The 13,817-nt window shown below is 48.9% G+C and overlaps 1 protein-coding gene across 1 annotated transcript in view; it reads right to left on the reverse strand.

Annotated features, from left to right (window-relative positions):
* The window catches only part of LOC311121471 (microtubule-associated protein RP/EB family member 3-like), a gene marked incomplete at its 5' end in the record, with an annotated part of 45,417 nt that extends 35,876 nt beyond the window's left edge, over window positions 1-9,541 (reverse strand). Inside the window, one exon of the mRNA XM_084195960.1 lies at window positions 9,385-9,541. Within this exon, the coding sequence (XP_084052086.1) occupies window positions 9,385-9,541 (157 nt within the window). The remainder of the gene's footprint in view (window positions 1-9,384) is intronic.
* Window positions 9,542-13,817: the final 4,276 nt, after the last annotated feature.

Genomic DNA, 13,817 nt, shown 5'->3' on the forward strand with positions numbered 1-13,817 from the left:
GGGTGCGTGCTCAGCCCCCTCCTGTACTCCCTGTTCACCCATGACTGCGTCACCAAGTACGCCTCCAACTCAATCATCAAGTTTGCAGACGACACGACAGTAGTAGGCTTGATTACCAACAATGACGAGACAGCCTACAGGGAGCAGGTGAGGGCTCTGGGAGTGTGGTGCCAGGAAAATAACCTCTCACTCAATGTCAACAAAACAAAGGAGATGATCGTGGACTTCAGGAAACAGCAGAGGGTGCACCCCTCTATCCACATTGACGGGACCGCAGTGGAGAAGGTGAAAAGCTTCAAGTTCCTCGGCGTACACATCACTGACAAACTGAAATGGTCCACCCACACAGACAGTGTGGTGAAGAAGGCGCAACAGCAAGTACCCTGCCCTGAACTTCGTCACTGTCACTAGCCGGCTACCACCCTGTTACTCAACCCTGTACCTTAGAGGCTGCTGCCCTGTTACTCAACCCTGTACCTTAGAGGCTACTACCCTGTTACTCAACCCTGTACCTTAGAGGCTACCACCCTGTTACTCAACCCTGTACCTTAGAGGCTGCTGCCCTGTTACTCAACCCTGTACCTTAGAGGCTACCACCCTGTTACTCAACCCTGTACCTTAGAGGCTGCTGCCCTGTTACTCAACCCTGTACCTTAGAGGCTGCTGCCCTGTTACTCAACCCTGTACCTTAGAGGCTGCTGCCCTGTTACTCAACCCTGTACCTTAGAGGCTACCACCCTGTTACTCAACCCTGTACCTTAGAGGCTGCTGCCCTGTTACTCAACCCTGTACCTTAGAGGCTGCTGCCCTGTTACTCAACCCTGTACCTTAGAGGCTACTACCCTGTTACTCAACCCTGTACCTTAGAGGCTACCACCCTGTTACTCAACCCTGTACCTTAGAGGCTACTGCCCTGTTACTCAACCCTGTACCTTAGAGGCTGCTGCCCTGTTACTCAACCCTGTACCTTAGAGGCTACTACCCTGTTACTCAACCCTGTACCTTAGAGGCTGCTGCCCTGTTACTCAACCCTGTACCTTAGAGGCTGCTGCCCTGTTACTCAACCCTGTACCTTAGAGGCTACTACCCTGTTACTCAACCCTGTACCTTAGAGGCTACCACCCTGTTACTCAACCCTGTACCTTAGAGGCTACTGCCCTGTTACTCAACCCTGTACCTTAGAGGCTGCTGCCCTGTTACTCAACCCTGTACCTTAGAGGCTACTACCCTGTTACTCAACCCTGTACCTTAGAGGCTGCTGCCCTGTTACTCAACCCTGTACCTTAGAGGCTGCTGCCCTGTGTACATAGACATGGAATCACTGGTCACTTTAATAATGTTTACATACTGCTTTACTTATTTAATATGTGCATTATATACTGTATTCTACTCTATTCTAATCAATGTCACTCCGACATTGCTCAACCTAATATTTATATATTTCTTAATTCCATTATTTTACTTTTAGATGTGTGTATTGTAGTGAATTGTTAGATACTACTGCACTGTTGGAGCTAGGAACACAAGCATTTCGCAACACCCTGTGTCAGTGTGCAGCAGTAGGACGGAGTCAGAACTTTACTCGGAAAAGCAACACATCTAATTTCCACGCAGGGAAATACAAATGCTCACAGCAGTCATAAACACCAAACAAAGAACAATCACGCACAAAACCATGAGGGAAGCAGAGGGTTAAATAGGGGACTAATCATACGTGATGGGAACCAGGTGTGTACAATCAAGACAAAACAACATAGAAAAAGAAACGTAGATGGGTGGCAGCTAGAAACCGATAGCCGCCCGCACAAGGAGAGGCACCAACTTCGGCGGAAGTCGTGACACACCCACAATAACATCTGCTAAATATGCGACCAATGAAATTTGATTTGATTTCTTAAAAGGGATACTGCGAGATTCTGGCATTTAAGCCCTTGTCCTTCCCAGAGTCAGATAAACTCGTGGACACCATTTTTATGTTATTGCGTGCAGTATATGACGGAATATGAGGGAAGTTAGCAGTAGTTTCGCAAGCCAATGCTAACTAGCGTTAGCGCAATGACTGGAAGTCTAGAGGTAAGGTAGCATTGCTGCTGTACCTGTAGACTTCCAGTCAATGTGCTAACGCTAGTTAGCATTGCAAGAATCTTGCAGTATCCCATAAGAGTCTAAGCTGTGGCGGGGGGGGGGCTTCTACTAAGATATATGGCATTTTTTTAAGAAGGTCATACCAAGGATCGTTTTGTTATTTGATTTAGAATTTTAAGACCCCTTGAAGTATAAAAAATATATATATAAAAAAAATTGATTAAAAAAGATCTGTGTTAGGCCAAATGCATTGAATAACAGATTCACTACATGGAACAACAGATAGTTTGTTCTGAAGTGTCTGAATCAGGAAACATTTTTTATTTTATTTTACTTTACATGCATTTAACCCCTCATTTTTTCAACTGGTAACGGGGGACTTTCAGACGAGTCTTGTCCTAGAGCAAAACAACCGACATGTTCGTGAGTCTCACCTTTCCACAGAGGGGTCATATCAGTGTGTAGCCCAAACGGTTTGGACGCTACAGACAGAAGTTGGCAGATCGTCTGTACCGACTTCAGACGAGTCCCAGGATGCTTCTGGGGGTCGTAGAGCCAAATGGAGAACACCATCGTGTTCGTGAGAGTCTCACCTTTCCAAAACGGAGAACACCATCGTGTGAGTCTCATAAGAGTTTGTATGCCAAACCGTTCGGACATTACACACGATTTTGTGAGAAGATAGATTTTTTTTGGGACGTCTCATGGCCTGACAAACACCGCTCTAGCTCTGTCACCGTTCACCGCTCCCGCTCTGTCACCGTTCACCGCAGATGCGGACGTGCGACATCGGGATGTGGTGGATTGAGACGCATCCAGAGCAACAGATATCTCTAGCTTAAACGGATGGATTTGGATGGGGATTGTTGTATTATGCTAATTAGATGTTGTGGTTTCCATTCCATTAACTCCATTCCAGACATTATTATGAGCCATTCTCCCCTCAGCAGCCTCCACTGGGGCTACAGTCTACACTGGGGCTAACAGGACCAGCAGCCCTCCTCTGGGGCTAACAGCCTCCTCTGGGGCTAACAGCCTCCACTGGGGCTAATAGGACCAGCCGTCTCCACTGGGACTAACAGCCTCCTCTGGGGCTAACAGCCTCCTCTGGGGCTAACAGGACCAGCCGTCTCCACTGGGGCTACAGCCTCCTCTGGGGCTACAGCCTCCTCTGGGGCTAACAGGACCAGCAGTCTCCTCTGGGGCTACAGCCTCCTCTGGGGCTACAGCCTCCACTGGGGCTAACAGTCTCCTCTGGGGCTAACAGCCTCCTCTGGGGCTAACAGTCTCCACTGGGGCTAACAGCCTCCTCTGGGGCTAACGTTATCAGATAGGACCAGCAGTCTCCACTGGGGCTAACAGCCTCCACTGGGGCTAACGTTATCAGATAGGACCAGCAGTCTCCACTGGGGCTAACAGCCTCCACTGGGGCTAACGTTATCAGATAGGACCAGCAGCCCTCCTCTGGGGCTAACAGCCTCCTCTGGGGCTAACAGTCTCCACTGGGGCTACAGTCTCCTCTGGGGCTAACAGCCTCCTCTGGGGCTAACAGTCTCCACTGGGGCTACAGTCTCCTCTGGGGCTAACAGCCTCCTCTGGGGCTAACAGTCTCCACTGGGGCTACAGTCTCCACTGGGGCTAACGTTATCAGATGGGACCAGCAGTCTCCACTGGGGCTAACGTATGTTATCAGATGGGACCAGCAGTCTCCACTGGGGCTAACGTATGTTATCAGATAGGACCAGCAGTCTCCACTGGGGCTAACGTATGTTATCAGATAGGACCAGCAGTCTCCACTGGGGCTAACGTATGTTATCAGATAACCAGCAGTCTCCACTGGGGCTAACGTTATCAGATGGGACCAGCAGTCTCCTCTGGGGCTAACGTATGTTATCAGATGGGACCAGCAGTCTCCTCTGGGGCTAACGTATGTTATCAGATGGGACCAGCAGTCTCCTCTGGGGCTAACGTATGTTATCAGATGGGACCAGCAGTCTCCACTGGGGCTAACGTTATCAGATAGGACCAGCAGTCTCCACTGGGGCTAACGTTATCAGATGGGACCAGCAGTCTCCTCTGGGGCTAACGTATGTTATCAGATGGGACCAGCAGTCTCCACTGGGGCTAACGTATGTTATCAGATAGGACCAGCAGTCTCCTCTGGGGCTAACGTATGTTATCAGATGGGACCAGCAGTCTCCACTGGGGCTAACGTTATCAGATGGGACCAGCAGTCTCCACTGGGGCTAACGTATGTTATCAGATAGGACCAGCAGTCTCCTCTGGGGCTAACGTTATCAGATGGGACCAGCAGTCTCCACTGGGGCTAACGTATGTTATCAGATGGGACCAGCAGTCTCCACTGGGGCTAACGTATGTTATCAGATAGGACCAGCAGTCTCCTCTGGGACTAACGTTATCAGATGGGACCAGCAGTCTCCACTGGGGCTAACGTATGTTATCAGATAGGACCAGCAGTCTCCACTGGGGCTAACGTTATCAGATAGGACCAGCAGTCTCCTCTGGGGCTAACGTATGTTATCAGATGGGACCAGCAGTCTCCACTGGGGCTAACGTATGTTATCAGATGGGACCAGCAGTCTCCACTGGGGCTAACGTATGTTATCAGATGGGACCAGCAGTCTCCACTGGGGCTAACGTTATCAGATAGGACCAGCAGTCTCCACTGGGGCTAACGTATGTTATCAGATAGGACCAGCAGTCTCCACTGGGGCTAACGTATGTTATCAGATGGGACCAGCAGTCTCCACTGGGGCTAACGTTATCAGATGGGACCAGCAGTCTCCACTGGGGCTAACGTTATCAGATAGGACCAGCAGTCTCCACTGGGGCTAACGTTATCAGATAGGACCAGCAGTCTCCACTGGGGCTAACGTACGTTATCAGATAGGACCAGCAGTCTCCACTGGGGCTAACGTTATCAGATGGGACCAGCAGTCTCCACTGGGGCTAACGTTATCAGATAGGACCAGCAGTCTCCACTGGGGCTAACGTTATCAGATAGGACCAGCAGTCTCCACTGGGGCTAACGTATGTTATCAGATGGGACCAGCAGTCTCCACTGGGGCTAACGTTATCAGATGGGACCAGCAGTCTCCACTGGGGCTAACGTATGTTATCAGATAGGACCAGCAGTCTCCTCTGGGGCTAACGTATGTTATCAGATGGGACCAGCAGTCTCCACTGGGGCTAACGTATGTTATCAGATGGGACCAGCAGTCTCCACTGGGGCTAACGTACGTTATCAGATGGGACCAGCAGTCTCCACTGGGGCTAACGTATGTTATCAGATGGGACCAGCAGTCTCCACTGGGGCTAACGTATGTTATCAGATAGGACCAGCAGTCTCCACTGGGGCTAACGTATGTTATCAGATGGGACCAGCAGTCTCCTCTGGGGCTAACGTATGTTATCAGATGGGACCAGCAGTCTCCACTGGGGCTAACGTATGTTATCAGATAGGACCAGCAGTCTCCTCTGGGGCTAACGTATGTTATCAGATGGGACCAGCAGTCTCCACTGGGGCTAACGTACGTTATCAGATGGGACCAGCAGTCTCCACTGGGGCTAACGTATGTTATCAGATAGGACCAGCAGTCTCCACTGGGGCTAACGTATGTTATCAGATGGGACCAGCAGTCTCCACTGGGGCTAACGTTATCAGATGGGACCAGCAGTCTCCACTGGGGCTAACGTATGTTATCAGATAGGACCAGCAGTCTCCACTGGGGCTAACGTATGTTATCAGATGGGACCAGCAGTCTCCACTGGGGCTAACGTATGTTATCAGATGGGACCAGCAGTCTCCACTGGGGCTAACGTTATCAGATGGGACCAGCAGTCTCCACTGGGGCTAACGTATGTTATCAGATAGGACCAGCAGTCTCCACTGGGGCTAACGTATGTTATCAGATAGGACCAGCAGTCTCCACTGGGGCTAACGTATGTTATCAGATGGGACCAGCAGTCTCCACTGGGGCTAACGTTATCAGATGGGACCAGCAGTCTCCACTGGGGCTAACGTATGTTATCAGATAGGACCAGCAGTCTCCACTGGGGCTAACGTATGTTATCAGATAGGACCAGCAGTCTCCACTGGGGCTAACGTATGTTATCAGATGGGACCAGCAGTCTCCACTGGGGCTAACGTATGTTATCAGATGGGACCAGCAGTCTCCACTGGGGCTAACGTATGTTATCAGATGGGACCAGCAGTCTCCACTGGGGCTAACGTATGTTATCAGATGGGACCAGCAGTCTCCACTGGGGCTAACGTTATCAGATGGGACCAGCAGTCTCCTCTGGGGCTAACGTATGTTATCAGATAGGACCAGCAGTCTCCTCTGGGGCTAACGTATGTTATCAGATAGGACCAGCAGTCTCCTCTGGGGCTAACGTATGTTATCAGATAGGACCAGCAGTCTCCACTGGGGCTAACGTATGTTATCAGATAGGACCAGCAGTCTCCACTGGGGCTAACGTTATCAGATAGGACCAGCAGTCTCCACTGGGGCTAACGTATGTTATCAGATGGGACCAGCAGTCTCCTCTGGGGCTAACGTATGTTATCAGATAGGACCAGCAGTCTCCACTGGGGCTAACGTTATCAGATGGGACCAGCAGTCTCCACTGGGGCTAACGTATGTTATCAGATGGGACCAGCAGTCTCCTCTGGGGCTAACGTATGTTATCAGATAGGACCAGCAGTCTCCACTGGGGCTAACGTTATCAGATGGGACCAGCAGTCTCCACTGGGGCTAACGTATGTTATCAGATGGGACCAGCAGTCTCCACTGGGGCTAACGTATGTTATCAGATGGGACCAGCAGTCTCCACTGGGGCTAACGTATGTTATCAGATAGGACCAGCAGTCTCCTCTGGGGCTAACGTATGTTATCAGATAGGACCAGCAGTCTCCTCTGGGGCTAACGTATGTTATCAGATAGGACCAGCAGTCTCCTCTGGGGCTAACGTTATCAGATAGGACCAGCAGTCTCCTCTGGGGCTAACGTATGTTATCAGATGGGACCAGCAGTCTCCACTGGGGCTAACGTATGTTATCAGATAGGACCAGCAGTCTCCACTGGGGCTAACGTATGTTATCAGATGGGACCAGCAGTCTCCACTGGGGCTAACGTATGTTATCAGATGGGACCAGCAGTCTCCACTGGGGCTAACGTTATCAGATAGGACCAGCAGTCTCCTCTGGGGCTAACGTATGTTATCAGATGGGACCAGCAGTCTCCACTGGGGCTAACGTATGTTATCAGATGGGACCAGCAGTCTCCTCTGGGGCTAACGTATGTTATCAGATAGGACCAGCAGTCTCCTCTGGGGCTAACGTATGTTATCAGATGGGACCAGCAGTCTCCACTGGGGCTAACGTATGTTATCAGATAGGACCAGCAGTCTCCACTGGGGCTAACGTACGTTATCAGATGGGACCAGCAGTCTCCTCTGGGGCTAACGTATGTTATCAGATAGGACCAGCAGTCTCCTCTGGGGCTAACGTTATCAGATGGGACCAGCAGTCTCCTCTGGGGCTAACGTTATCAGATGGGACCAGCAGTCTCCACTGGGGCTAACGTTATCAGATGGGACCAGCAGTCTCCTCTGGGGCTAACGTATGTTATCAGATAGGACCAGCAGTCTCCTCTGGGGCTAACGTTATCAGATGGGACCAGCAGTCTCCTCTGGGGCTAACGTATGTTATCAGATAGGACCAGCAGTCTCCACTGGGGCTAACGTATGTTATCAGATAGGACCAGCAGTCTCCACTGGGGCTAACGTATGTTATCAGATAGGACCAGCAGTCTCCACTGGGGCTAACGTATGTTATCAGATGGGACCAGCAGTCTCCACTGGGGCTAACGTATGTTATCAGATGGGACCAGCAGTCTCCACTGGGGCTAACGTATGTTATCAGATAGGACCAGCAGTCTCCTCTGGGGCTAACGTATGTTATCAGATAGGACCAGCAGTCTCCACTGGGGCTAACGTTATCAGATGGGACCAGCAGTCTCCTCTGGGGCTAACGTATGTTATCAGATGGGACCAGCAGTCTCCACTGGGGCTAACGTATGTTATCAGATGGGACCAGCAGTCTCCACTGGGGCTAACGTATGTTATCAGATAGGACCAGCAGTCTCCTCTGGGACTAACGTATGTTATCAGATAGGACCAGCAGTCTCCACTGGGGCTAACGTATGTTATCAGATAGGACCAGCAGTCTCCTCTGGGGCTAACGTATGTTATCAGATGGGACCAGCAGTCTCCTCTGGGACTAACGTATGTTATCAGATAGGACCAGCAGTCTCCACTGGGGCTAACGTATGTTATCAGATAGGACCAGCAGTCTCCTCTGGGGCTAACGTATGTTATCAGATAGGACCAGCAGTCTCCACTGGGGCTAACGTATGTTATCAGATGGGACCAGCAGTCTCCACTGGGGCTAACGTATGTTATCAGATGGGACCAGCAGTCTCCACTGGGGCTAACGTATGTTATCAGATGGGACCAGCAGTCTCCACTGGGGCTAACGTATGTTATCAGATGGGACCAGCAGTCTCCACTGGGGCTAACGTTATCAGATGGGACCAGCAGTCTCCTCTGGGGCTAACGTATGTTATCAGATAGGACCAGCAGTCTCCTCTGGGGCTAACATACGTTAACAGATGGGACCAGCAGTCTCCACTGGGGCTAACGTATGTTATCAGATAGGACCAGCAGTCTCCTCTGGGGCTAACGTTATCAGATGGGACCAGCAGTCTCCTCTGGGGCTAACGTATGTTATCAGATAGGACCAGCAGTCTCCACTGGGGCTAACGTATGTTATCAGATGGGACCAGCAGTCTCCTCTGGGGCTAACGTTATCAGATGGGACCAGCAGTCTCCACTGGGGCTAACGTATGTTATCAGATGGGACCAGCAGTCTCCTCTGGGGCTAACGTATGTTATCAGATAGGACCAGCAGTCTCCTCTGGGGCTAACATACGTTAACAGATGGGACCACCTACAATGTAGTATTCTATGACTAAATTGACGATAATAATTGTTTGACGCGCATTTTGAGACGGAAAAACTCTTTAAATTAAAGTATGGCCCCACAAATGTTTTTCAGTAGAGGAACACACGCACACATACCAGATGGAGAGGTATTACCTGGGGTGAGGGAGGAGGAGGAGGAGGAGGAGGAAGAGGATGAGGAGGGTCGTTTGGGTTGGGTTAGAGGAGGGGTGAGGAAATGGTGATATGATAACAGAGGGAGAGGGTGTGTACCTGGGTTGGGTGAGGGGGTGCCCTCCTGCCCCTGGCGTGTGGCCACAGGGTCATACTCCTTCCCGTCGTAGTTGGCATCAAAAAACTTCTTAAACCACTGGATGAACTCAAAGTTATCCTGAAACCTCCCCTTCACCAACCTCTCTACTGGGATGATCTGAGACAGAGAGAGAGTTTATTAACCCTTCACCAGCCTGTCTACAGGGATGGTTGAGAGAGAGAGAGAGGCGAGAGTGAGCGAGCGAGAGAGAGAGAGAGACAGAGAGAGAGAGAGAGACAGAGAGAGAGAGAGAGAGAGAGAGAGAGACAGAGGGGGACACAGAGAGAGAGAAGACAGGCTATGTGCACACTGCCCACAAAATGAGGTGGAAACTGAGCTGCACTTCCTAACCTCCTGCCAAATGTATGACCATATTAGAGATACATATTTCCCTCAGATTACAGCGATCCACAAAGAATTTGAAAACAAATCCAAGTTTGATAAACTCCCTTATCTATTGGGTGAAAAACCACAGTGTGCCATCACAGCAGCAAGATTTGTGACCTGTTGCCACAAGAAAAGGGCAACCAGTGAAGAACAAACACCATTGTAAATACAACCCATATGTATGTTTATTTATTTTCCCTTTTGTACTTTAACTATTTGCACATTGTTACAACACTGTATATAGACAAATGTCTTTAATCTTTTGGAACTTTTGAGAGTGTAATGTTTACTGAAATTGAAATTGAATTGAGAGAGATGTAATCATCATGTTATAGTGTCTGTTTGTAAAACAATCTTTATACTGTGTGTATCTACATTATTCACACTTCATGTCTAAATCATCTGAATAAAAGAAGCCGTTTTAATCTCAATATCAAATAGTTTCTGGGTAACGATGAAGTACCTTGTATTATGGTATACAGTTCATTCTTAAAGTTTTCAGACCCTAAATTTATAAAACATAAAAAACAGATACCTTACTTATATAAGTATTCAGACCCTTTGCTACGAGACTCGAAATTGAGCTCAGGTGCATCCTGTTTCCATTGATCATCCTTGAGATGTTTTTACAACTTGATTGGAGTCCACTTGTGGTAAATTCAATTGATTGGACATGATTTGGAAAGGCACACACCTGCCTATATAAGGTCCCACAGTTGACAGTGCATGTCAGAGCAAAAACCAAGCCATTAGGTCGAAGGAATTGTCCGTAGACCTCCAAGACAGGATTGTGTCGAGGCACAGATCTGGGTAAGAGCACCAAAAAATGTCTTCAGCATTGAAGGTCCCCAGCCCAAGAACACAGTGGCCTCCATCATTCTTCAATGGAAGAAGTTTGGAACCACCAAGACTCTTCCTAGAGCAGGCTGCCGGCCAAACTGAGCAATCGGGGGAGAAGGGCCTTGGTCAGGGAGGTGACCAAGAACCCGATGGTCACTCTGACAGAGCTCTAGAGTTCCTCTGTGGAGATGGGAGAACCTTCCAGAAGGACTACTATCTCTGCAGCACTCCACTAATCAGGCCTTTATGGTAGAGTGGCCAGACGGAAGCCACTCCTCAGTAAAAGGCACATGACAGCCTGCTTGGAGTTTGCCAAAAGGAACCTAAAGGACTCTCTGACCATGAGAAACAAGATTCTCTGGTCTGATGAAACTAAGATCGAACTCTTTGGCCTGAATGCCAAGCGTCACGTCTGGAGGAAACCTGGCACCATCCCTACGGTGAAGCATGGTGGTGGCAGCATCATGCTGTGGGGATGTATTTCAGCGGCAGGGACTGGGAGACTAGTCAGGATCGAGGGAAAGATGAACGGAGCAATGTACAGAGAGATCCTTGATGAAAACCTGCTCCAGAGCACACAGGACCTCAGACTGGGGCGAAGGTTCACCTTCCAACAGGACAACGACCCTAAGCACACAGCCAAGACAATGCAGGAGTGGCTTTGGGACAAGTCTCTGAATGTCCTTGAGTGGCCCAGCCAGAGTCCGGACTTGAACCCGATCGAACATCTCTGGAGAAACCTGAAAATAGCTGTGCAGCAACGCTCCCCATCCAACCTGACAGAGCTTGAGAGGATCTGCAGAGAAGAATGGGAGAAACTCCCCAAATACAGGTGAGCCAAGCTTGTAGCGTGATACCCAAGAAGACTTGAGGCTGTAATGGCTGCCAAAGGTGCTTCAACAAAGTACTGAGTAAAGGGTCTGAATACTAAATAAAATGTAAATGTGATATTTCATTATTATTATTTTTTATATATACATTTCTAAAAACCTGTTTTTGCCTTGTCATTATGGGGTATTGTGTGTAGATTGATGAGTGTGATATGGGGTGTGATATGGTGTGTGATATGGTGTGTGATATGGGGTGTGATATGGGGTGTGATATGGGGTGTGATATGGGGTGTGATATGGTGTGTGATATGGTGTGTGATATGGGGTGTGATATGGGGTGTGATATGGGGTGTGATATGGTGTGTGATATGGGGTGTGATATGGTGTGTGATATGGTGTGTGTGTGTGATATGGTGTGTGATATGGTGTGTGATATGGTGTGTGATATGGGGTGTGATATGGGGTGTGATATGGTGTGTGATATGGGGTGTGATATGGGGTGTGATATGGTGTGTGATATGGTGTGTGATATGGTGTGTGATATGGTGTGTGATATGGTGTGTGTGTGTGATATGGGGTGTGATATGGGGTGTGATATGGGGTGTGATATGGTGTGTGATATGGTGTGTGTGTGTGATATGGTGTGTGATATGGGGTGTGATATGGTGTGTGTGTGTGTGATATGGTGTGTGATATGGGGTGTGATATGGTGTGTGATATGGTGTGTGATATGGGGTGTGATATGGTGTGTGTGTGTGATATGGTGTGTGATATGGGGTGTGATATGGTGTGTGATATGGTGTGTGTGTGTGATATGGTGTGTGATATGGGGTGTGATATGGGGTGTGATATGGTGTGTGATATGGTGTGTGTGTGTGATATGGTGTGTGATATGGGGTGTGATATGGTGTGTGATATGGGGTGTGATATGGGGTGTGATATGGGGTGTGATATGGTGTGTGATATGGTGTGTGATATGGGGTGTGATATGGTGTGTGATATGGGGTGTGATATGGGGTGTGATATGGTGTGTGATATGGGGTGTGATATGGGGTGTGATATGGTGTGTGATATGGTGTGTGATATGGGGTGTGATATGGTGTGTGATATGGTGTGTGTGTGTGATATGGGGTGTGATATGGTGTGTGATATGGTGTGTGATATGGGGTGTGATATGGGGTGCGATATGGGGTGTGATATGGGGTGTGATATGGGGTGTGATATGGTGTGTGATATGGGGTGTGATATGGGGTGTGATATGGGGTGTGATATGGTGTGTGATATGGTGTGTGATATGGTGTGTGATATGGTGTGTGTGTGATATGGGGTGTGATATGGGGTGTGATATGGGGTGTGATATGGTGTGTGATATGGGGTGTGATATGGGGTGTGATATGGGGTGTGATATGGTGTGTGATATGGTGTGTGATATGGTGTGTGATATGGTGTGTGTGTGTGATATGGGGTGTGATATGGGGTGTGATATGGTGTGTGATATGGGGTGTGATATGGGGTGTGATATGGGGTGTGATATGGTGTGTGATATGGGGTGTGATATGGTGTGTGATATGGTGTGTGATATGGTGTGTGTGTGTGATATGGGGTGTGATATGGGGTGTGATATGGTGTGTGATATGGGGTGTGATATGGTGTGTGTGTGATATGGGGTGTGATATGGTGTGTGATATGGTGTGTGATATGGTGTGTGATATGGTGTGTGATATGGGGTGTGATATGGGGTGTGATATGGTGTGTGATATGGGGTGTGATATGGTGTGTGTGTGATATGGGGTGTGATATGGTGTGTGATATGGTGTGTGATATGGGGTGTGATATGGTGTGTGTGTGATATGGGGTGTGATATGGTGTGTGATATGGTGTGTGATATGGTGTGTGATATGGTGTGTGTGGTGTGATATGGTGTGTGATATGGGGTGTGATATGGGGTGTGATATGGGTGTGATATGGGGTGTGATATGGTGTGTGATATGGGGTGTGATATGGTGTGTGATATGGTGTGTGATATGGGGTGTGATATGGGGTGTGATATGGTGTGTGATATGGGGTGTGATATGGGGTGTGATATGGGGTGTGATATGGTGTGTGATATGGGGTGTGATATGGGGTGTGATATGGGGTGTGATATGGTGTGTGATATGGTGTGTGATATGGTGTGTGATATGGTGTGTGTGTGTGATATGGTGTGTGATATGGGGTGTGATATGGTGTGTGATATGGTGTGTGATATGGTGTGTGTGTGTGATATGGGGTGTGATATGGGGTGTGATATGGTGTGTGATATGGTGTGTGATATGGTGTGTGTGTGTGTGATATGG

The sequence above is a fragment of the Coregonus lavaretus genome, assembly GCF_964263955.1.
Source record: "Coregonus lavaretus genome assembly, contig: HAP1_SCAFFOLD_4186, whole genome shotgun sequence".
NCBI classification, from domain to species: domain Eukaryota; kingdom Metazoa; phylum Chordata; class Actinopteri; order Salmoniformes; family Salmonidae; genus Coregonus; species Coregonus lavaretus.